At 23.6% G+C, this 25,133-nt stretch overlaps 1 protein-coding gene across 1 annotated transcript; it reads left to right on the top strand.

Moving 5' to 3' along the window:
* Window positions 1–5,236: 5,236 nt before the first annotated feature.
* LOC129606825 (glycoprotein 3-alpha-L-fucosyltransferase A) lies at window positions 5,237–23,570 on the top strand. The gene is made up of 5 exons (XM_055517396.1): window positions 5,237–5,427; window positions 21,301–21,812; window positions 21,886–22,111; window positions 22,512–22,695; window positions 22,784–23,570. Exons 1-5 carry the CDS (start codon window positions 5,342–5,344, stop codon window positions 23,300–23,302), a joined length of 1,527 nt encoding a protein of 508 aa, XP_055373371.1. The 5' UTR covers window positions 5,237–5,341; the 3' UTR covers window positions 23,303–23,570.
* The last annotated feature ends 1,563 nt before the right edge of the window (window positions 23,571–25,133 follow it).

Genomic DNA, 25,133 nt, shown 5'->3' with positions numbered 1-25,133 from the left:
AGGCAGAAAATTGAGAGATGGCGTTCGGAGCTCTAGAGATATTGTCCAAGATTTCGACCAGGGAGCTTCTGGGAGATTACGACCAGGGCTGCTTTAGGAAGATCATAGGGTTGTGCAGGAACCTGGTGAGAAATTTCACCAGAGTCTTAACGTTGCATTGCAAGTGTTATCTTGGGAGTAAAAATTTATTTCGAATATGTTTTAAACTTAAATAGCTTTTTTATTAATAAATTACTTGAATTTCGTAGTTTTGCGTTACTGCCATATAAATGTAAAGAAATTACTTACTCATTTTTCTCTATTTTTATGGTAAAAATCTAAATTTACATTTCATTCAACTTAAATTTTATTTAAATAAAACTTAAAACTTGAGTATATTTTTAATTTCCTTTACAATTTTTTTTTTATAAAATAACAGTAATAACGAATATTATTATAATAATATAAAAATTTAATTTTTACCACAAAAATTATGTAAGTAATTTATTTAAAATTTTGTTTTTTAAATGATTTTGAATTCAATTTTTTGAAAATTTTATGCATTCATGTTTAATAGTTCGTATATAAGTATATATATTGGTTAAATTAAATTTGATATTATTTTTTCATGTATATAATATACAGATATGAATGTATATAGGTAAACTGTATAACTATATAAATTCACGTACCAATTGCAATAATAAAAACTGAATAAAAAGTATATATACATATAAGCGTATGTATAACAAAAATCAATAATTTTTATATAAAATTTTTTTTTTTTTGGAAAAATGTTTAGTACATTCAATATATCGTACATAAGTACCTAGGTTTTTTATTCCGTATTTAGTAGGATATATGAGTGAAATGGACCCATATATGAAAAGGTACTTGTGTATAAAATATTAAAGGACCAAGTGTATAGAATAACAACATTTATAAGGGGAGTATACCTATCACATAAACTTGTATATTTTTATTAATATTTCAATTGAGTTTGAAACTATTAAGCATAAATTTCATTTAAGTGGAAAATTTTATTTTTGAAAATAAAATTACATATATTTTAATATCGTTTAAATGTTTTTTTTTCAATTCAATTCAAATTTAAAAATTTTGTTAAAATTTATAGAAATTTTTTTTTTAAATTTTTATTATGAAAGCTAAAAATGTGTATATTTTAAGTATACAAATAGCCCTTGGCTTTATGATCTTTTTTTTTGTTTTATTATGTATAAAATTGTGCATTCAATTGTGAATTATGAAAATTCAATAAAATTTTAGTATTATAGAAATTTAATCTTACATTGAAAATTCAATTTTTTATTATTTTTCGAAAATTTTAACTTACAATAGATTAGCAACAGTAATATAGTATAACAATATATAAATTTCATTAAAAATGATAGAATCTCATTGATTCTTAAATTGTACTCAATGCGTAGTGAAAATGTAATTGAAAACTATTTTCACGAACAATATCATTCACTATAATCTCTTAGTTCTATATGACGGTTTCCTCTGAATTAGTTCGAGTAGGTTATATTGTTCTACAATTTTCAAAAAATAAAATCAATTTCCTTTTATTCTAACTGCTAATTACAAGTTTCTTTCTAAAACGCCAGTTTTTACCTAAAGAATGAAATTAAGGCAAAATAATAATTTCCTGTATAACAAACGCAATTTTCGTCTTAGAGTATACTCTTTCAAAATGGATGATTCCAACTAATTTATTAAATTATTTTATTTCTACTGTGAGTTGAAATATAGAACATATCCTTATAATTTTTTTTTGTAATGCGAAGGAATAAACTAATATATTTTATTGATCAAACATAACTTATATAATTGTGATATGCACAAATATACATATACATTAAATGAATGAGTTTACATTGTAATATATAGAATAATAAACACAATTAACATTTTAATAGAATGTATTAGAATGTGTGCTGGCATTTCTTTTCTTTTATGTTGAAAAAATAGTGCTATTCCATTCATTGTATGGAAAAAATGCAAAGTCATGTAAGTAAATAGTAAAAATGCGGTAAACTACTATATGATATTTGCATTATTTAATCTTTGATTATATACTTTGTATGTAACCATAATTGCCTATATTTCTAAGAAATTGAAAAAGCAGATTATTGGCCATAATATTATAAAATCTATGATACCCTTAAGTTTGTTATGTTGTTATGTATATTTACAATGTATTATAAGTAAATATAGAGTGTTTCAATTTTTGGATAAGGTTTTGAAATTTTCACCAATTTAATATATATTTTCACCAATATAATATATATGAATTTAGTTATTTTAATAAGAGCCAAATCTCTTTAATCATACATTCCTAATAAATAGTGTTGCCTTAGTGTAAATTCATATTATACGAGTGAATCTGCATTCATATTATACGAGTGAAATGACAAGTCATTTTCAAGAAATACGAGTACATACGACTACGAGCAATAGTTTAAAAATCTTCGCTCCGTAGCATAATTTAATTCGAGTAAAATCAAGAGAAAGCGACCATAAAGTAACGTAATAGCAAATTATAAAATCTTAAAAATTTTTCTTTTAAGAGCGAATGCTTTTGAAAATTCTCTTTTTGGACTCATATTGAATCATCTTATATATGGAAAATAAATAATAATATTTGCGTATCTTGGATATTCTCTTACTTTAACCTACAAATAATAATAAGGAATAAAAAAAAAGTCTAATCACACAAAGTCACACACACACACATTAAACATAAAATAAAATCAAATTGACACAAAATTAAAAGTAATACGTGCAACTTTATTTTAACATAAAATAGGAAAAAAACAACGAAGAGAAAACAAAAAACAAAAAGTTTTTAAAAATATTGACTAAACAATTCTCCCCAATCAGTCAAACCGTAATAATAATCATTAAGAAGAAAAAATTATAATAATAATAATAATAACAGTAATAATCAACAACAACAAAAAAAAGTACTACAACTAAACAAAAAGCAGAGAAAAATTAATTCTAGCATCAGTAAAAACAATAATAACAAAAAAAATTAAAAAATAATAATAAAACAAAATTTGTGTAAATCGTGGTTAAGTGTCAATATTCACTCACCACTATTCTCTAACAGTAATAATAATAATAATAATAATAATAATAATAAATGCTGTACTTCACTCCGTTTACATGCCACAATACTACAATAGTTTTGTGTACATTTTAGTTATTGTTGTCGTCGCATCATTTATTCTCTCTCTATGTTCTACACGTAATGTAAGAGTAAAGCGAGATTATAATCATTTGCATATACATAATATAATATTTATTATAGACATTATAAATATACAAACAACAAAACATATTCATACGAGTATTAATAATATTATTATGAATATTATCATTGGAAAAAATTATTATTATAATAATGAATATTTTATTTTAGAATGTTTAATACCGGCAACAAGTGAAAATCAAAAAAAAAAAATAATAAAATATTTAATTTAATAAACTTTTATTGTTATATTATATGCATATATAATCTGAACTGGACATACATACTTTACATACTTTATTGATATACATAATATACTTAAATAGATTACACATGACTTAAAATTTGTTTTATTTGTAAAAACTTATTGTTATCCTATTAAATAATTTTAATGATTAGCAGCAATGAGAAGAAAAAAAAAAATAAATTATAATATTTAATAAATTTAAAGTTTTATAAAATTTAAAATTTTTATATTTTGGTTCAGTGTGTTTTAATATCAAATATTTTACTATAGTATAATAGTGATTTAAAAAAAAAATATATTACTGAATGTGCTTTTATAATTATGACTTTAAAATTGCAATGCGATATACATATTATGTTAATATTCGCAATTAAGCAAATTTATTATAACTTATAAGGTTCTAAATTATAATAACACATAATAATATATAATTAATTAATTATTTAACATATTAACTGAATATAGAGTATATCATTGCAAATTTTAAGTCACGGAAACTTTTGATTTTTTTAACAATTATTTCTTTCAATTAAATTCTAAATGTTTATTTATAAATAATGAAAATTGTATTAAAATTTGAATTATAGAATAAGTGCTTTTCTGTTTTATTTTCTCTATAATATAGCAACTATACAAAATTGTTGAATGTTAATATTTCGGTTGCCGCAAACAAAAACACAGTAATTTTCAAAAACAATCAGCCCTGAAAAAGGGAAATGATCACCACTGAAATTCGGGAAAATTCATATTATCAGTTCCGAATTACTAAAATTCTATTCCAGACAAAAAAAGCAATTCAGCACGGGAGGTTAAAGTGAAAGGGACGTTAGTAGAACTGCTGAAAGCAAATTCCAGTACTTACCAAGGAGTTGTTAATAAAAATTCCTCGGATATCAAGCCGCTCAATTCTATATAGAAAATGTTAACTGAGCGATTGCTACACCAAAAAGTTTTTTCAGAACTCTGCTGAACATTTCTTCAAATTTATATTTGATATTCAATCTTTAAAATTTGAATGCGCTGGGGGGTTGAAAATTATAATAAGCCGCTTTTTACTCTAAGTAGTATGTATATGTTTTTGTTTACTTTATTATACAATTAATATTTACTGTGCTTTTGTTTGAGACAGCCGATAGAGTTAGATTTAATTTATTAAAAAATTTACTATTTTGTATATTTTATGTGCGTTTTAATAATTTATAATTGAATATTTTATTGCATTTTATTTTAGATGTAGAAAATAATCAACACCAACTGTTATACTAAAAAATACGTAATATTTTAAAATATCAAAAAAAAAAGTGTTATACATAATAATGAATTATTATTATTATTAAATTGAAAAATATTGAATATATAAAAAAAATTTAATTTAAAATTTAATAAAAAATATTAAATTAAATTGAAAACTCAAATTTAATAAAGTTTTTTTGGTAATATTCAATAGAACATAAAATGATTGCAATACATAAGTGAAATATTAAGAAAAATCTAAAAATTTTAATAAATAAAATAATATAAATGTATATAAATAAGTATACATATATATATAAATAAATTTTAATAAAATATACTTATAATATGTGATTTTTTTTTTGTAATTTAATTTATTTTATTTTTAAATATATATTTAAATATTAAATATATATATCCATATATATACAAAAAATATTAAATTAAATTAGTATAAAAATGTTGTTATAATAATCTTAATATATATAATATATATTTAAATATATATATACATATGGTGAATATGTGATGATTTTAAAATAATATTTTTAATATATATATATATGTGTTATATAATATAATATATATATATATAATAACATATAATGCGATTGCCAAAGATTTCACTTAAAAGATGTTTCTTCCTAACATTAGTATTTGCGTTACTATTGTTATTCGGATTTAATTTAAGGTAAGTAACTTTTGTATATATATGATTAAGTTACTATGTTTTATAATTATATTTTTAATTAAAATTAAATTAAAATAGTATTTAAACACAAATTTATTAAGTGAAATTTTGAAAATATTATTAAAACAGGTTTAACCGGGAATTCGGATCTCTTTAGAGTCTTATTACCATAAATTTGTTTGAATAAAAATTGTAGAATACAAAAAGAGAACTGACTATTTTGGAATAATTTTTAAATCTAAGTAATTTTGGAAGATTTCTATAGGGCTGCGCCTTGCACTGAGGGGGGGGGGGGGGGAAGGGGTATGGGCACAATACATTCACTGTTACCCCGGTTTTACAATCTACGCACATGTTTAACCAATATATATCAGTATATCAGTAATATATATATCAGTATATATTGACTAATTGTTGAGAAAAATACAAAAGAAATTTAACCTATGTAAACACGCTTCGGGAACACAAAATTATGGAAAATCTTTATATATAAAAGGAATTGATTATTATTCACTTAAATTTAAGTAACAGTAATGTACGTGCATGCATATACATATAACGTATATCTTTATTCTAAGATATATATGTATATCAAATTTTATATAATATGTACTTAATTAAAAAATTTATGCTTAAGCATATATATACGTGCTAATATAATAAATTCATAATATATCCTTTAGGTTTATATGTTTATAATGAAATTTCTACTTAAGAAACAAGAAAAATCCATTAAGATTTTGTGAAAAAAATAAACAAATTTTATATATATATATATATATATATATTTTTCTTCAGAAAATTTTATAAAATACCCGCATATTAAAAACTTGTTCTGCCTATACGTATAATATTTAAATGTAATGTATATAACAACTTTTTTTGTTGTTATACTGTACATTTTTAGCTTAGGCACATATGTATTATAATTGTGGTGGGTGGCATATCTACATATTCACAGTTATAAATTTATATACAATAGCATAAAAGTTTTTAAGTTAGTTAAAAAATAAATATTACATACTAATTTTTTATTTACATATGTGTATACATATATATGCGGTCGTGTTTCTTAGGCATTAAATACAAGTTGCATAAAATTAGGCGTAATTATAACAATATAGATTTTTAGTTTTTTTTTTAAACTGAATGCATATACTTAAGTTTTTGTCAGGCAGCTGTAGCCATTTCTGTGGTAAAATAAAAGAGAAGGAAATGAGAGAATATATTTTTGACAAGTTTTGTTTGCTGTTCTTTGTCTGTGTCCTTACTTAATTAAAAATAAGTTCTTAAAATTCTCATATTATATGTGAACTTATAAAATCTATTAAATTTAAAATTCTACTTTTTAGCATTTTCCGCAAAATTTTTGAAAAATACATATTATGTCTTTATTAGGTGTGTGTACTCTGTCCGTCCGTGATCTCGTTTAGAAAATTTCTATACATGCTTTGAGATAGACAGATGATATTTTATATATATGTATATGAATTTTATTGAGAAATCATATTCTCTTCAGAAGAAAATTTCTACTCACCTACTCAGTTTAAAAATGCAGTATTATTTAACAATTTGTTGTTTCTCTTTCGGTAAATTTCGGAGCCGGTAAAAATTGGGGATTTTTTCTTCTACTGAAGTACTGCAGACAACGTTACAATGACAAAATGGTCGTTGAAATTAACCATTATCTTAAATTCTCTCCTGTTGTTGGGTGCTAAACAAAGATTTATAAAATTTTAAGGAATATTAGAGCTCTGAAATTGAATTTGAGACTGATGTTGCTTTTTTTACAAATATCTAAATAAGTAGTTGAAGAAATTTTCATGAAATTTAATATTTGAGTTCTGTTTGCTACTGAAACTGGATGATCAAAAATAATTATAAGAAATCATTGAATAATTGCACATTATTCACATAATTACAAAATTTCAATATTTTATAATCACATTTTATTATAATATTAAAGGAAATTCAATGAGTGTTATTGCAGAATGAATGTAAGCTATATGAGAGTAATTATATGGAAATAAAAATTTTAATAAATTAAATATGGAAAAATATTTTTCTTTCATATTAAAAAAATATTAATTTTTTATTGTATTTAATTTTTAAATTAATTGAAATTATTGTGTTGATGGCAAAATTCATTGAAACAATTATAATTTTTCATTATAATTTTATAATTGATTAATTGTCATATTATAAATTTACCTTATATAAGCGGTTATTGAATAAATTCTGAAAATATCAAAAAAATGAAAATGTTGACATAATTTTATAGATAATTAAGCATAAAATTGTTAAGGGCCTTTATTCATTTCCTTTATGTATTTTTCAAGATTCTTTTGAAAATAGTTTTGTATTTCAGGAGATTCACTATATAGAAAGAAAAAATTGGAATTATTGGAAATATGATTGCATAATTTTATTATTATTATTCAATTAAATTTCTATTTTGAAATAGATTTTCGTAAATTATTAGAAAGATGAACTCTTTGGTATACCTAAAAGTTTAATGATAACGGAAATATAATTAAAATTTAATAATATATAGAGAAGAAAAGCCTTTGAAGAAAACTATGAAGTATAGTACTCGTATAGGAAGAAATTATAAATGAAAAGGAATGAATTGCAAATTCATATTTTCCATTTTCACAAGTAATAATATAAGAAATACGAGATGTTACCTTTGAAATACTTCAGAACATGAAATATTTATAAGAAGTAAGAAGCATGATTAAATACAAAACAAGTAGATTGATTTCCTTATTTGAGTCATCTATAAGATTTATAGTACTTGATTGTATTACTATTATATAAAAGTATTTCTTATATAATGTAGTTCATAAATTAAATTTTGAAATAATTTTTATACTTAAAATAATTTGAAAAATTCAAAATATTCAAATAAATTCGCATACAAGTTAATCGCGCTAAACATTCAATTTCATATCTGCTATAGTCAAAAGCGCAGGTTATCTGCTAACGCCAATCTTAAAAGACTTTTGTACAATGACTTAGTGAAGTTATCATTCTGTTAATCATCACCTTACAGAAAAATACAGAAAAATTACATCACACACGACGCGGTGTTTAATCAAGGGTATCTACTCCTATCAAATGTAACCTACCGGCTTAACTAAACAAACTTAACCAACCACCCCAAAAAATTAGGCAAAGTAACTTTTCGAAGAAAGCGCTTCTGAACTGACTCAATACGTTACACGTGAATTTCCTTAAAAGAACATTAAACCTGACTGGCACACTTCAGAAATAGACTTATCGAATGTACTATGTAACGTTATACACAAGTAACTAAGTATAAATCATAAAACTCTTTCATTCATCACTTTAGAAAAGGCATATGCTAGAATTAACGCTGTGAAAAATTGAACTATGTGGCTCAAAAATGAGCCTATCGTCAAGGCTAACTCCCTAATTCGAAATAATATCATATGGTGTTGTCACTTGTTTAGATATAGAAGAAATTGAGATCAATTCACAAGGGACCTTATATATACTTCACCCACGATTTATATACAGTGGCTTCATCGTGTCTTATTTCTTCAAAAATTGAGGCAAGGTCTTTATTGCTAAAATTAATAGAGATCGTCATCGTATTACAACGTACTCTAAAAATAAAAATATTCTTCTTTACATTCTCTCTAAGGGTGCACAACATATATTTTCCATTATCATTCAATTTGTCATAAACATTTTAATTTAATGCTAAGCGACGGGTATTTAAACTGCTTATTTGACGCTCTTGATAATTTGAAATAAATTATAGCCATTCGTATATTCGCACAGTACAATTGTAAAAAATATTGTTAAGATGATTCATTAATAATATTTTTGATCTACATTACATTTTTTTTTTTTATTAATCTCATCAATTGTTGTCCACAAATTATTTAAAGCTTTCATATTTTTTTTTCATTTTTCATTAACAATATTTAAGTATTGTAAATACGTGATATTTGTAGGTTTGTATAACACTACATTCTAGTTATTTTATGAAATCTAATTATTATTGTTGTTATACAATTTATAATTTAGTTAGTGTATAAAATGTACATTTAAACATGCTTTTTTTTTTGGTTGCAAACAAGGTCTAGGTCACAAACTATAGGTCATAAATCACGCAAATCAAAAATAATTAAGTGATATGTGTGTGTTTATTAAATTTAAGAGTATAATTTACATGAAATTTTATTATACTAGTCATAAAATATTACAAATTATAAGTAGACCTCATGACATACAAATGTATAAATGCAGAGTAGAAGTGGAAAACATTTTTTTTTATTTTTTAAATTATATTTAAATTATAATTATATAAATAAATATTAGTTTTAATATGGTTAATGTAGGATTCATACTGAGCGCAAATGAGCGTTTTATTTATTATTAGTCCTATAATTTATAAGCATAAGTTACGGTTATTATTAAATTTGACCCTCATAATTTAAAACATAACAGAAGTAATTATTTCAAAAAATTTCTTTTACTTAAAGTGGAATAATGTTTGAGTTTCGTTTTGAGGGTAAATAGCACTCCCTATACCGATTTTTTAACTTCAAATTAACTCCTAGTCGCTTGTACAGAGGATATATAGTTTAATGTTAGTTTAATAATTCTATTATTCAAATATTTTTTATATCAGTAGGTAATTCATTATAGTACTTGTATTCTAGATTTTATACTGCATCGAGCTGCAAATTTTATACTGCATAAGATTTAACATGACGTTACTGTAGAAGAATTACCTCTGATATTTGTGGCACCCATAGTTAGTTAGCTATGAACTGTGGTGAAGTGTGCACATACATGCTCTACCAATTAATTTATGAGAAGTACGAATGTCAGAATTCTGTATTGCATATGAATTCTTGTAGTTGAAGTTCTTGTATAGCCTTATTTTGTAATCTTTGGAACGAGTTCTTTCATTCATGAAATGGCATAGTCTTTTATTTATTAATTTGAATATTGTATAAATTTTTCTGGTTTTATTTAGCAGCATATTTATCTGGTCTTTCCACATTAATTCATTATTCTATTAAGAGTTGTTAGAATCAGGCTCTCATTAATTTGATTTTTAAACGAACACAATCTAATATTTATTTTAAGCATGGTGAGTGCAGTTTTCACATGCTCTGATCGTAAAATAAGATACGAATTTCAATGTGCTCAAAAATCGAATGGCGCTTCTGATTAATTATTGGGCTATTGCAAACAACCGTCACTCAAAGTCGGTGAACAAAGAAATCTACCCTAAATATGCGAATTTAATGCCCCCTCACTAGTTTTTTCCATTAAGGCTGGTATAAATGGGTGTGTTGTGCATTTAGAGCGTTATATACTTCTAATTGAAACGCTATAATTTGATATTGCTTTCTTGCACTTTCCTTATCACAAGCAGAATTCGCAGAATCCTCATCATAACGACTGGGATTTCATTCTAATGAACCATCGTGTAAGTTCTACATTGGTATTTATTTAGACAACATATTCTTTTCTAATAACTTAAGGATATTTGAAAAGTTTTCCAATTTATCATAATCTAGTGTAAGTAACATAATTAATACATGACTATTTTATTATATGTCGAAATTTCATTGAAGAAACAGATAGAAGCTCCACAAACCTTTAATATCTTTAAAAATAAATTGTGACTAAACTATATAACAAGTCTATAATTTCTATAGTTTATTTGTTTTAAAAATGAGGTTAATAGAAAATTTCTAAATTAAATGTAAAAATAAAATGAATAACGAAAAAATTCAAATTTTCCAATGATTGTTGTGACTTCATTTCGTATGAAATTGTTTTCTCATTACATTTAAATAAAAGAATTTGTTAAAATATTCCATTTTTAGTTCCTCATTTCCCTTGTTCTTATTCATTTCATTTAATCAAGGATCTTAATGGGCGATAATTTTAGTTAGAATATAGAATAGAAAAAGAATTGGAATAAAAAAGAAAGCGAAATAAAAAACTTGCTACCCTTTTATAAATATTGTAAGAAAAGTAAAAGGTTGGAATAAATGGAGATGTAAAGGTTCCATACGTGTGGGTTCAAATTTATTACTGTAGAGAAAAATTAATTTATATAAAAGAGTAAAACTTTTAAGGAAGCGTTTATATGCCTAAATGTGTAAATGCAAGAGGAAATTTCAGGTAAAAATACCTCCTTGCCGGCTCAGGCGTCCGTATGGTACACGGATGGCTCTAAAGGTAATCGTGGCACGGGTGCCGGTGTATACGGCCGCAACTGTAGGTTCTATGCGCCTAAGTGTATATGCCTAAGTGTGTGAATGCGAGAGGAAATTTCAGGTAAAAATACCTCCTTGCCGGCCCTGGCGTCCGTGTGGTACACGGATGGTTCTAAAGGTGATCGTGGCACGGGTGCCGGTGTATACGGCCGCAACTGTAGGTTCTATGCGCCTTTGGGCGAAGCTTCCTCAGAAGCTTTTCAGGCGGAGGTCTTCACCATCGAGGTATCTGCAATGCGGTGTTTGCTCGGCGGCTGGCGGAAATGTTACATTTTTATAGTTTCCGGCAGCCAGGCTGCTTTGGCGGCACTGAAATCATCAATTTTAACTCGAAGCTAGTAATGGAGTTGCTTCAACAATCTGAAAAAACTGAGTGTGAATAACAAAGTCGCTCTTATGTGGGATCCGTGCCACACAGGAATACCTGGCGATAAAGAGGCCGATTTTGTGGCGAAGTTGGGGACAAATGCCTTCTTCATTGGGCCTGGGCCATTCTATGAGGTGTCTTGACCAGGTCGTGGCTGCCTGACTTCTTGGTCAAAGACTTCTTTGGTCAATAGATCGCCGGTATTCCTGACATTGTAAGGCGGACCCGCTCCTCACTGAGAGTTCTATCGTGATATGTCACAAATGCTAAGATTACCCTGTATAAGGTTTTATTTCTGCGTCATTCTTCAGTTGTAACAAATCACAAGTTGCTAAAAATGAAAAGATAAGCAAACAAACATTAAAGTATTCGTTTTTATTAAAAAATTCATATAAATTAGAATTTTTAAATTTAATCTAAAATTTCATTGTCAACGTATTTCAAATGATAATTAGAAAAATATACAAATATACTTTATCATTAAGTGAAAGATAGTGAAATAAAAGGGACACAGAGTTGAATTAATAAAGGTGTGGACCCTAAAAAGATTATATTTACAATTTTTTTTTTGCGCTTATTCAGAAAATAAAAATTATCTTTTATATTACATTGGAATTGTTTGATGCAATATAAATATGTATAAATAATTATTTCAGTTCACAGAAAAGGATTCAAAATTCTTTGAATAATTATATGGAATATTTGAACTTTAAGGTTAATTTATAAAGTGCAATTTGGTGATAATTTAAATTTTCTTTTAATATATTTTAAATTAATTTAAAAGTACCCTTAAATCTATTAGGTAAATTATTTTTTATAATTATTTTTTAAAATTGCATACCCGCAGGGGCAATATGATTTAAAATGGGCATTCGAGTGGTATCACTTATAATAATTAAAATAATTCAAAATTTTTAAAATATTTATGATTTATGCATGCAATTGTACAATTTTCATTCTTGACGGATGAATTTTTGCCATATCCGGATGACGGATGAATTCTTGGCTCAAATTAAAGAATTATTTAAAATGCGAATTCAAAAAGCCAAATTGTGTTTAATAACTTTTACAAACAAAAGATATTTGAAATTAAATTTTAAAACATTTTCATATTATTGTAAAATAGTTTTAAGAATTCTCTTTTTTCGGTCTATTGAAAATTCAATTCAAAAATTTAGTCTACAGCAAAAAAATAACAATTTACGGTACCTACATTGTTTTCTTTTAGTTCACTTTTCTTAATATTAGCATAGACAAATGAAAATATTTACTCCAATATGTAGGTATTCCAAAAAAAAGGAAAAATATTCGTTTAAAATATGAAAATCAAGAGAAAAGAGAAAAACTATAGGAAAAATAATTAAAAATTTTCCGAAAAACAAAAGGCTTTTCAACATATGAAAGCAAAAATTTCATTTGATGTCTTGAATGAATTAAAAAGTAAATAGCTAGGCTACAAAATCAAATTTCTGAAACAAAAAAAAATTATTAAAATTTTTTATAAATAAATTTGTAAATTTAATGTTAATTCGCTGTTTTACATAAGAAATTTATTAATAAATTAATAAAATTCAAATACAGAAAATCGTAAGCACCCTAAAGATATGCAATTTTTTAAGAATTTTTCCATAATCCATGAAATTGTATTTAAAATAATTGCAATACCAATGGGATTCAATTATTTTAAATACAAAATAAGTTTAAAAGTTTTATTTTTTCTTTTCTATATTTTTCAATTTTTTATAAAGTTTTTATTTTTAATACGATTTTTTTTTTTAATAATCTTCATTCTTATTTTATTCATTCGTATTATTTGTATAAATTTGTACTTAAAATTCAAAAGGACTTTTTATTTTAATATCATTTTTTCATTGCTTTTATAAAAATACTTGTTGTTGAAAATTTAATAAAAGTATTTTTGAAATTCTGCAATTTATATTTTTCCTTTTATTTTTGCTTTCATTTTGTTTCTGTTTTGGGCAGTGTTGTTAAGTGAAAATTTAGAAATGATAACTGTGAAGCTACATTTTAATTATTGTTACATTTTCAGCAATAAATTTTTGTTAATCTAATTAAAATATTAAAAATTGTAGTATAATAGATTTAAAACAATTTTTTTACTGTAATGATTAAGTATTTATTTATTAAAATATAATTATTTTGACACTTAATTACTGACTTGAAGAAAACCTACATTAACGCCAATCACAAATAATGTCAAAACAAAAAAAATGAGTTGATAAATAAATTTTTGACAATTTTTTTTTGCTTTAGCTGTGATGCAGTCGAATTTAATCGCAAAAAAAGTTAAAAATAAAAAACTAGAAATAGAAGATATAAGAAATAATAAAGAATTTGAGCTTCTGTCAATCGAAAACGTCAGTGTCAAAGTTTTGAAATCGTTATCAATTCGATTTTTAAAGTTTAACTATTTTTTAGTTTATTGTTAAAGATTTAACATGGGATGATTTCCATTATTAACAGAGAACAATAGCGGAACGGCAAAATCAGCTGTTAAATATTTTGCGTATAATGTCACACACATGGCACACACATGATAATATAAAATGTTAGGTTATTTCGCAGGTGTCGGTTAAATTTCTTTTATTTCGCGCAATCTTATTTATGTAATGCGTAATTTGTATGAACTTTGACATTTCGCCGCGGAAAATTGCTCTTTCTCTTTTTTCACCTTTACTTTCTCTTTGTGTTTTCTCTCTATTATAAAATACTATAATGTAATGTTATCTCTCTTTTAGTATGTACATGTGTGATATCTCTCTTACATGGCAAATAGATGAAGCGATTAAACTACATACTGCAACGCTGTTTGTTCATTTTTTTGGTCTCTCTTCGTTGTATCATAATATTTGACATTTTTTTTTTATTATTCAAATTATATTTTCTTTAGAAATTATCCTTTAATAAAAGTTATGTTATTAATATTATAATATTATTTAAAATAAAATTTGACACATACTTTACCAGATAAGCACCGTTACGCAATAATGTACTCATAATTTAATGTCATACATAGATATTTTTGGAATACAAGTATAACGGTATAAAATATGTACCTATGTTATTTGTGTTGTCGTCATAACATGATCTTTTGTCCTTTTTGTCCTTTTATAATATTTTTTAAGAAAAAAGAAAATTATTATAAATCCTAAAATATTTATTTTTTTTTATTTTTAAAAAAATAATTTTTTCTCTTTTTATTTTTTAAAAATAAAAAAAAATTAAGAATTGAAAAAAAAAATATAAAACAAAGAACAAAGAGAAAGAAATGCTTTTTGTATAAAATGACAATTTAAAAGTTTTTGTTATAATTTTTATTTTTGCTTTTGTTTTTGCTTTTGCTTATATCTTTTTGTTGTTAATTACGTGTATAATGACAATCCCTATAGGACAATCAAAAATAAATTATACGTTTGTGTGAATGTATGTGTGTGTTAATATTCATTCTATATAAAAAGAAAGAGAGAAATTTTGAACCCAAAACCAGCGAAACAAAAATGTAATCAAAAAAAAAGAATAAAAGAAATGTTTGAACTGAAAATAACAAAAATTAAGAAAAGGATGAGCTCACATATTTATATACCATAAAACTTTTTGAATATAACACTACCATACACTAAATACAGGATGATTCAGAAAGTTGTACAACAAAGTATACCGTTATGGTTAAAAGATCAAAAATGAGTAAAACTTTTTTATAAAGTGGGTGCCAAATCTTGAAGTATTCCGAAGTATACACGGATTTTAACGAATTTTCAGTAAAATTTTTGCTCGCTCAAGTTGTTTTTGACTAGCTTCCGTTCTGAAAAAGATGAAAGTTTCAAACTAGCAGTTTTTGAAAGCAGTTTTTCAAAGAGCTTAAAATCGACATCATATTTTTTTTTTCGTATTTTATTTACTTTCGGAAACACAAGCATTCGAACTTTTATTAATTTTTGATCCTCTAACCAGTGGTATACTTTGTTGTTGTTCTTGTTGTTGTTGTTGTTGTTGTAGCGAATGAGGATCTGCAAGTAAAGATTCCTTTATTTGCGTACCTGTATCCGGGTTAACGATTCTTGGCTTGGTTCCCAGTTGTAGCTGCGAGCCAGGGTCTCTCCGGTACGTAGATCAGATCATCGTTGGAGAGGTTTTACTTTGTTGTATATCTTTCTAAGTCACCCTGTATATGGGAACACTAATTTTTCGTAATAATCAACGCACCTTCATTATGATTTTTGTATGTAGAAACGAAAAAATTTCTCTTTCTTTTTATTTTTTTTTTATTAAGACTTCAATCTTTTATTCTTTTAACGTTTTATTCTTAATTTCTTTATTTTTTTTTGTCCCTTTTTTAAAATTTCTTTTTTTTTTCAAGCTTCTTTAATTTTTATTCAAAAATTTTGCACGCAATACGATATTAAACCCATTTATTTTTTTGTTTTCTTGTTGTTGTTGTTTTTTTTTTTTATTTATAGTTTGTTATATGGTTTAATTGTACATAATATAACAATAATAATAATGTTGGATTTTTATTTATATATGTATATATAAGTACTTATAAAAAGCTTAAAGGTTTAAGAGGAGGTCAAAAAAACAAAAAAAAACATTTTCTTTTTCTAATTTTATCTGCTTTTACATGCTCGTTAAAATTTGTTATATTATGTATTATAAAGGTGGCCAACTCAATTATATTATTGCTTAAAGAACAAAAAGTAAAATTCTGCTTTTATTTCAACAAGTTTTAATATATATTTATGTATATATAACACTTAAAATATGTATAACAGTTTCAGAGTAAAAAAAAGTATTATTAACATAAAAAGAAATATTTAAACTTACAGATATCCTAAAGTTGTTCATGAAAAACACATTAACAAAAATTGTTTGGTATCCAGTAAGAAAAAGAAATCATATACCGTTTACGCATTAAACATTGTCATACAAAACTATCATACAAAATGATTATACTGTCAAAGAGAACCGCATCCACCCTGCAGGCAAAAGTAATTGATTTCAATCATCTTTATTGAAAAAAAAAATTATTAGAAATTGGAAAGTTTTTTTTTTGTTATACTATTTGTTACGATTATTGACACTGTTTATGTTTTCATCAAACAAATTTTATATTATACAAAAATGAAGAAAATTAATAACTTTATTAATTTAATTTCAAAAATTATAAGAAATTTCTGAAAAATATATATATGTGTATAACAGTTAAAATTTGTATAACAGTTAAAATATGTATAACAGTTTCAGAGTAAAAAAAGTAGTATTGGCATTAAAAAAAAAATTTAAATATTTCCTTCTTATAAAAATCGTATATTTGGTAATCTTAAGTTGTATAATAAATATTTTATTAACCACAAGTCATAGAACTTTGATATTTTGAAATCGTAATTAAATACTATTATGATAAAAGGATCAATCTTATTGTAAATAAAATTACTTAACGCTTTAGAAAAGCATTTTCGTAAACAAATACCTATATTTTTGAAATTATGTGCAGATATTGAGCGAAGTTAAAATTTTAAAGAGTAGAATATAACAAGTTAGGTAAAATGTAGTACAAATAAATATGAGAGAAAACATTGATTGGAAATTAAAGTTGTGACTGAAATGCAAATTAAGAATTAAAAAAAAATTTAAGTTCTTCCATAATTATTTCATCTTATTTCATTTAATTTCTAATATGCATCTACATTTAGTTATAATAATTCTAAAATAAATCTATTAGATTTGTGAAATTCCATTAAATATGCACAAGACACTATAGAATCTATATATATGAATATAAAATCCTTTATCTATTTAGAATCCTTTCTCATGTACCATTTCTATTATACAACATTAAATTTGTATATATATATACTTCAAAAATTTGACCTAATTCCTGTTTTGTTTTTTTTATATATAGGTACCATATAAGAAATTTCCATATAATTAACAAGCATTATGGTTTGATATGTGGAATGCTATAAAATACAGAAACAATCCGTAAAACAAAGTCCAAGAAAAAAAAGTATCATTCATTCATAAGTCACACAAAAATTAAGTTTACAAATTATTTACATAAAAAAAAAACGAACAGAAAATAAATTGGATTTCATGGAATGTAGAAGTAAAAAATAAATATTTTTTTTTTTTTGTAAATTTTTATTTTAAGAATTCCATTCTTGCTTCTAGGCCTACAATAAATTAAATTCATCTTTCAGTTTTTTTTTCTTTACTTGACGTGGTTGTGTGTATATGGGGTATATGGGTATATATAGGCACGTTTATTGCTCCTTAAGGTATAAACAATTTAATTGAATAATAAAAATATAATTTTGTCAAATCTACATGTAAGAATACACACATGTATGCTTCTAGTAATAACAAAATTTTTTAATCGTTTTCAATTGATAGGGTCAATATTTCTAAAAAATTTTCCAATACAAGTATATAGCTATATAATAGTTAATATTTAATGAAAAATTTTAGAATATTTCCTGGTACATATATGTATACATATACATACGTTCGTATATGTATATATATATGTACCCCTGATATTTAATTTGTACTAAAACTCATTAAATAACATAAAGAATCATCTTGTGAATTATAATCTCAATTAAATTGTACATATACCTAGAAATGTATACCTTAAGGGGAAATCTAATGTATATTAAACATGTATGAATTAGTTTAATTATTTTCCAGAGCACAAGGTGGAAAAAAATCTGAAATTTTTAGTACTCGTATATATACGTTGTTTTCGAATAAATTTTCAAGCAGAGTAAAAAAATTTTTAGAAACAGGCGGAACAAATTAAATAAATTAATGAAAATTTAAAAATGGCACCTCCGTTTCCTCTCATTCTAAAAATCTAATCAGAAGCATTAAAGAAAGTGTACCGCTACCTGAAATTTTCGTTATTTTTTTGATGATTTTTTTTTTCAAACTTTTATTACAAAATTGGAAAATACGTTTTTCATCTAAATTTTCCCTGTTCTAATTTAATTTTATTCCTATACAAGTTAATTTACTAAATCACCACATCCCTCTCATAGTCTTTTTAATATCCTAAAGTCCTAAAATGCTGAAAATTTAAATTAGAATTGCAAATTATATTAATGATCATATTATTACAAAATAGAATTTTATTATATAGCTACTGCACAATATTACTGTACACTTACATTATTTTCAAATTTTAAATTCATTTGCGCCGTAATATATGCAATTTTTTCATACTTTTCATTTATTTTTTGTTTTAATCAATGTTATTATTCTGTTAATGGTTTATTTACATTATTTTCAGTTTTGTTTCTTTTTTTAATGAATATTCATTGAATTTCTTTCTCTTCAATTATATATGTAATTTATATATTTATATGTTTGTATATGCGGTAATCTCAATATTTATTATTATACATTTTTCCTTAAAGTTTTAATATTTCTCTAGGGCCATTGTCTCTCTCTCTCTCTCATATTTTTCTGTTTTTTATTTTCGTTTTTCTTTTATATTATATACGAAGAAATTTTCTGTGAATATAAAAATTTTTTAATAAAAGAATAAGCGTAAAAAAAAAGATAAAAATTGATGAGTTCATTTTGTAAACTAATATATGAATTATTAAGTAAAATAATATACATACGTTATATGTATACATATAAAAACAAAATATGTATATCTATGAATGTAATAATAAAGACACCGGTGTACATTTAACTGTCAAGGTTGTTATGTAAATATTTATATGCACATTTACTTATTCATTTTTTACTCATACTATCTATACAACTGAAAAATGAACTGCTGTTGCAAGAAGTTTTTCATACTTTCTATACATACACAAACCATACACACCCTAATAAATTTAAATTTTAATATTACAATAGTAAAAACCTGTGTTTGCATTTTTTTATATTTTTTTTTCTTTTCGTCCTTGTTTTGTTTGTTCCTTTTTTTTGTTTTTTTTAATAAAAACCAGAAAATATAGTATAAAATTTTCAAGTTAAATATATTATGATTGATTGGTTAAGATGAAGCTATATTGTTTGTTTGTATACAGGGTGATTCAGCAACTAGTAAAAAGTCATATAGCATTCGGTGGACGTTCGAAAATGAGTAAAATTTTCAAAAAGAGGAAAACTACTGTTCATTCCTTTTATCACAACAGCCCTTTGGAAAACTGTTTGTTTAAAACTATGTACTATCTTTTTTGAAACGGAAGTTACAAACAAGCATTTAACTATATTAAAATTTTTTAAAAATCCCTGTAGCCCCGAAACAATTTCGATTTGACACTATTTACCGAGTTTTAAAATTAAAAATTTTACTCATTTTCACAATGGCTCCCAACTTGTTACTGAATCACCCTGTATATTATTATTGTTATTATTTGCATTTATTTTTGATTGACAATAGCTTATTCAAATGAGTACACAATATATTATATAGTATTAAAATAATATGTATATAGGTATTAAAGTATTCATTTATTTTGTGCTTATTATTTGAATATAAACTCATTTTATGGATTTTAATGAGCTTATATAGACTTACAATTATATAATTGATCGTTTTTATTTAATATTTAAATTAAATGATTTCAATTTCATAAATAAAAATAAAATAAAATTTATTGAATTGTAAAATTTAAATATTGCGTGTTCCAGAAAATTTAATTTTGTATTAGAAATTTATTGCCGAAATACGAATAAATTATTAGAAGAAATTAGTCTACTAATCAAAAATATTAATTGATTAACAAATCCAGTGGCTCTTCCGGGACAGTTCTCTCATAAAATTAAATTATATATTGATTTGAATTTGGTTTGATTTAGATTTTAGGTTGGGTTAGGTTCTAAGATGACATTAGAAAACGAAGCAAACTTATAACATGTTGCAAATCAAACTATGTTCGACTATCCAATATGAGAGCACTAATTCTTCCCCGCGAAGATATACATTATTATATTCTTTGCGGAATCCAAATCTTGCTATTTCGCAATTTCATATTTGTATTAAAAAAAATACATCATATAATTAGCCTATCTAGAGTTAATTAAAATGCAATAGGTAATTATTTGCGTAGGCAACAGATTTTTCTCAGAATTCTACATTATAAAACTTCATTATTAAATGAATACAATATTTTTTCGATAATAATATTAAAAAAATTTTTCTATATTTTATTTCTAATTTAAATTTTTTTTTTATATTTTTTGTATTTTCAGGGATCGAGAACCAAAATCAACGCAAAAAGTTCCACAATTATCACCATTACAGCAATCATTAGAAAGTAAAGCAGAACGTGAATTAAAAACTCAACCACAACAAATTACAACAGCCATATTTGACACATTTAAAGAAAATAATAATGAAATAAATGTGAATTATAATAAAAATAATAATAATATTAAAAATATTGATATAAAATCACAAAATAAAAATTCAAATTTAATATTCTCATCAAATAGTTATGATGAAATTAAAATATCAGATCCAGATATACCAAGATCAAGAGCATGGTATTTTCAAGGTGGTGAAAAATATCCACCACCAGTACGACGTAAAAATAATACAAAAAGAAAAGTTACAAGACTGTTTCCACCAGATGATCCCAATAGTGACCGAATTAAAGCACAGTTGATGTTTGTACCACATAATTATGAACAAATTAAAGATGAAGGACGTTTAAAAACTATATTATTATATAATGGTCTTGCACCATGGAATGTTAAAAAAGGTACTCGTACATATATATATGTTTATATACAATATAAATTATTTATCTATAATTTATTTTTAAAAATTTTTAGGTCAGGATGTTTTCATAAGTTCTAGATGCCCAGTAGATACATGTCAACTAACATCGAATCGAGAAAAAGCAGTATCAGCTGATATGATTTTATATAAAGATCATTATATTGCCACCGGAACACATCGTCCAAGTAAACAAGTTTATATGCTATATTTTTTGGAATGTCCCTATCATACTGAACATGTAAGAGTTCCAGATGCTTTTAATTGGACTTCTACTTACAGGTTGGTTTCTTTAAAATTAATTTTTTAAAAATAATATTGAGTTTAATATTTTTTTTTGTTATTTTTTTGTCATTAAAATTTTGATAAATTTTGACGTAAATTCGATTTTTTTTGTTTTTGTTTTTAAACACTAGAATATTTTTGATACAAACTAACAAAATGTTGATCATTAAAGAATTAAGATTTTGTAGACAGAAATGGTTTGTGTTTACAATATATTTTCTTTAGTTTGAGTTTGAACGATGTGAATCGGTTTTCTTGTTTCGGTTATCACATCACTTAATCGAAATTATGCGATTCTCAGAATAAGTCCCATTACTATTTTTAATTAATTTAAATTTACTTTAGTTGTGGAATGTCAAAAAAGGATATTTTTTTAAAAATTTTAATATTTTTATAGAAAAGACAGTGATATTGTTGCACCATATGAAAAATGGGAATATTATAATGATGCTGTTAAACAAATGAAACAGGAAAGAAATTATGCATTAAATAAAACTAAAAAAGTTGCATGGTTTGTATCGAATTGTGGTGCCCGAAATGGTAGATTAGCATACGCACATGAACTTCAAAAATATATTGATGTAAGATTTAATTATTGATGATCAAATATTTTTTTATTAAATTTATAATAGCTATGCATATTTAAAAAAAAAACTTTTTTTATTTTAGGTTGATATTTATGGTTCATGTGGCTCATATAAATGTTCAAGAAATACAGCTGATAAATGTTTTGAAATATTAGATCGTGATTATAAATTTTATTTAGCATTTGAAAATTCAAATTGTAAAGATTATATAACTGAAAAATTTTTTGTAAATGCATTAAATCGTAATATATTACCGATTGTTATGGGTGCTAGACCAGAAGATTATGAAAAGAGTGCACCATATAAATCATATATACATATTGATGAATTTGCTTCACCAAAAGAATTAGCCGATTATTTGCATATCCTTGATAAAAATGATAATTTATATAATTCATATTTTAAATGGAAAGGTACTGGTGAATTTATAAATACATATTTTTGGTGTAGAGTATGTGCAGCATTACATGATGAGGATTCATTAAAAAAGCCTAGATGGTATCATGATGTTAATGAATGGTGGAGAGGACCAGGTGTATGTACAACTGGTTCATGGAGAAGTTTCAAAGCAAGAAAAGATGTTATCAGTGATGATAAATAATTCTTTTTTTTTTTTTATTATTTAAATGTAATGAAAATTAAATTAAATGTAAAAGAAAATCAAATAATAATTCTTTGATAAACGATTGAATGAATTTTATATATGTAAAATGATTGAGAAAGAAAATAATGAAAAGAAATCTAATAATTCATTTTTATAATTAATCTATGTATTTTTACATAAATATTATTATTATCTTCAAACATTCCAAAATTGAATGTCATTTTTTATAAAAAATTCAATTTTTTATCAAAGAATATTATACAATAATTATTAAAATATACACATATATAATTATGTAAAAAAAAATTTTAAATTAAAAGAATTTTTGAGAAATTTTTTAAGAGATTTAAGAATTTAAAATAATTTTTTATTAAATGGATATAATAAAAGTATATACATAAATAAATTTAACATATTTAACAAAAATTTTTATTATTATTTTAGTTAAACGATTAAATTATTGAAATATTAATGCTTACATATATTTTGTAATAAACAATTCAAAAATTTTTATATTTTAAATTAATATTTTCTTTTATATGATATGAAATATAGTGATATACATATATAAACAATAGATATATATAGATATATTGAAAATATTTTTTTTTTTCTTAAAAATATAAGAATTATTAAGAAAATTTTTATACATTTTAAAAAAATTAAGATATTATTGCATATCATATATACATACAAATATTTCAAAATATTTTAATAAATTTGTAATTAATTTGAATAGTATGTATATGTAATTATATAAATGACAATTTCAGAATTATTTTAAAATATTTTAAATCAAAATTTTGAATATAATAGTATTATTAAATAATAAAATTTTTGTAATAATTGTTAATAGAGTACTAAAAATCAACGTATTAAAAATGATTATCGGAAAGCGAAATAGATTATTTTATATAATTATTATTAAATATTTAAATAAATAATTAATTATTTGACGATACTTTGTTCTGTCATGGAAATCTAACAATTCTATCACGTTATTTTTCTTTAATTTTAATTCACTTTTGATTTTATATTTTTAATTTTTATATCATTTGTTCTTTCCAACATTTCAATTTAAATTTACAACGAAATTACAAAATGCATATAATTAATTTCATATTATTTTAATTATTATTATTATTAATATAATTTTAAAATTTCTTAAATCTCTTTGAAATTTCTTAAAAGAAAAATCTTTTGAATAAATTTGATAAATTGTTAAAAAAGCAAAACACAAAAATAACATACCAATATTAAAAAACAAAAAACAAAAATATTGTAATTTAGGCTATAAATGAAAATACAGAAAATAATTTAATTAATTTATTTAGATAAAATAATTCTTTTAGTTAGAAGATTATATATTATTAATATTAATAGTAGAAATGCAAAAAAAAAAAAAAACACGTTAAATAATAATATTAAATTAATAAATAATTTATGAAATTAGAAGAAACAAATGAAAAAAAAAACAACAACAAAGAAGAAAATATTAAAAATGGTTTAATACATTATTCATATAATAAGATCATATTTAATATTGTCAAGTAACTTGTATTGTGTATACAAATATATAATTATATTTTTAATTTTTCTTAATAATTAATCCAATAAAAAATTAAATTAAATTTTAGAAATTTTGTAATGTACATATACAGTAATTTAAAATTTTGTTTAATTATTTTATGGTTTAACATTTTCATTTTAAAATAAATTAATTGAAATTCTGATATAACACTTTAAATTAAAAATGTTAAATTGACAATTTTTTGTATCACACTTTGTTGACAATGCAATGCAATGCACGTTGACAATGTATGTGACA

The sequence above is a fragment of the Condylostylus longicornis genome, unplaced genomic scaffold, assembly GCF_029603195.1.
Source record: "Condylostylus longicornis isolate FDR11 unplaced genomic scaffold, ASM2960319v2 ptg000022l, whole genome shotgun sequence".
Classification (NCBI taxonomy): domain Eukaryota; kingdom Metazoa; phylum Arthropoda; class Insecta; order Diptera; family Dolichopodidae; genus Condylostylus; species Condylostylus longicornis.
Note: the sequence above shows the minus strand (reverse complement) of the source record. Positions and strands in the feature narration are given on the sequence as shown.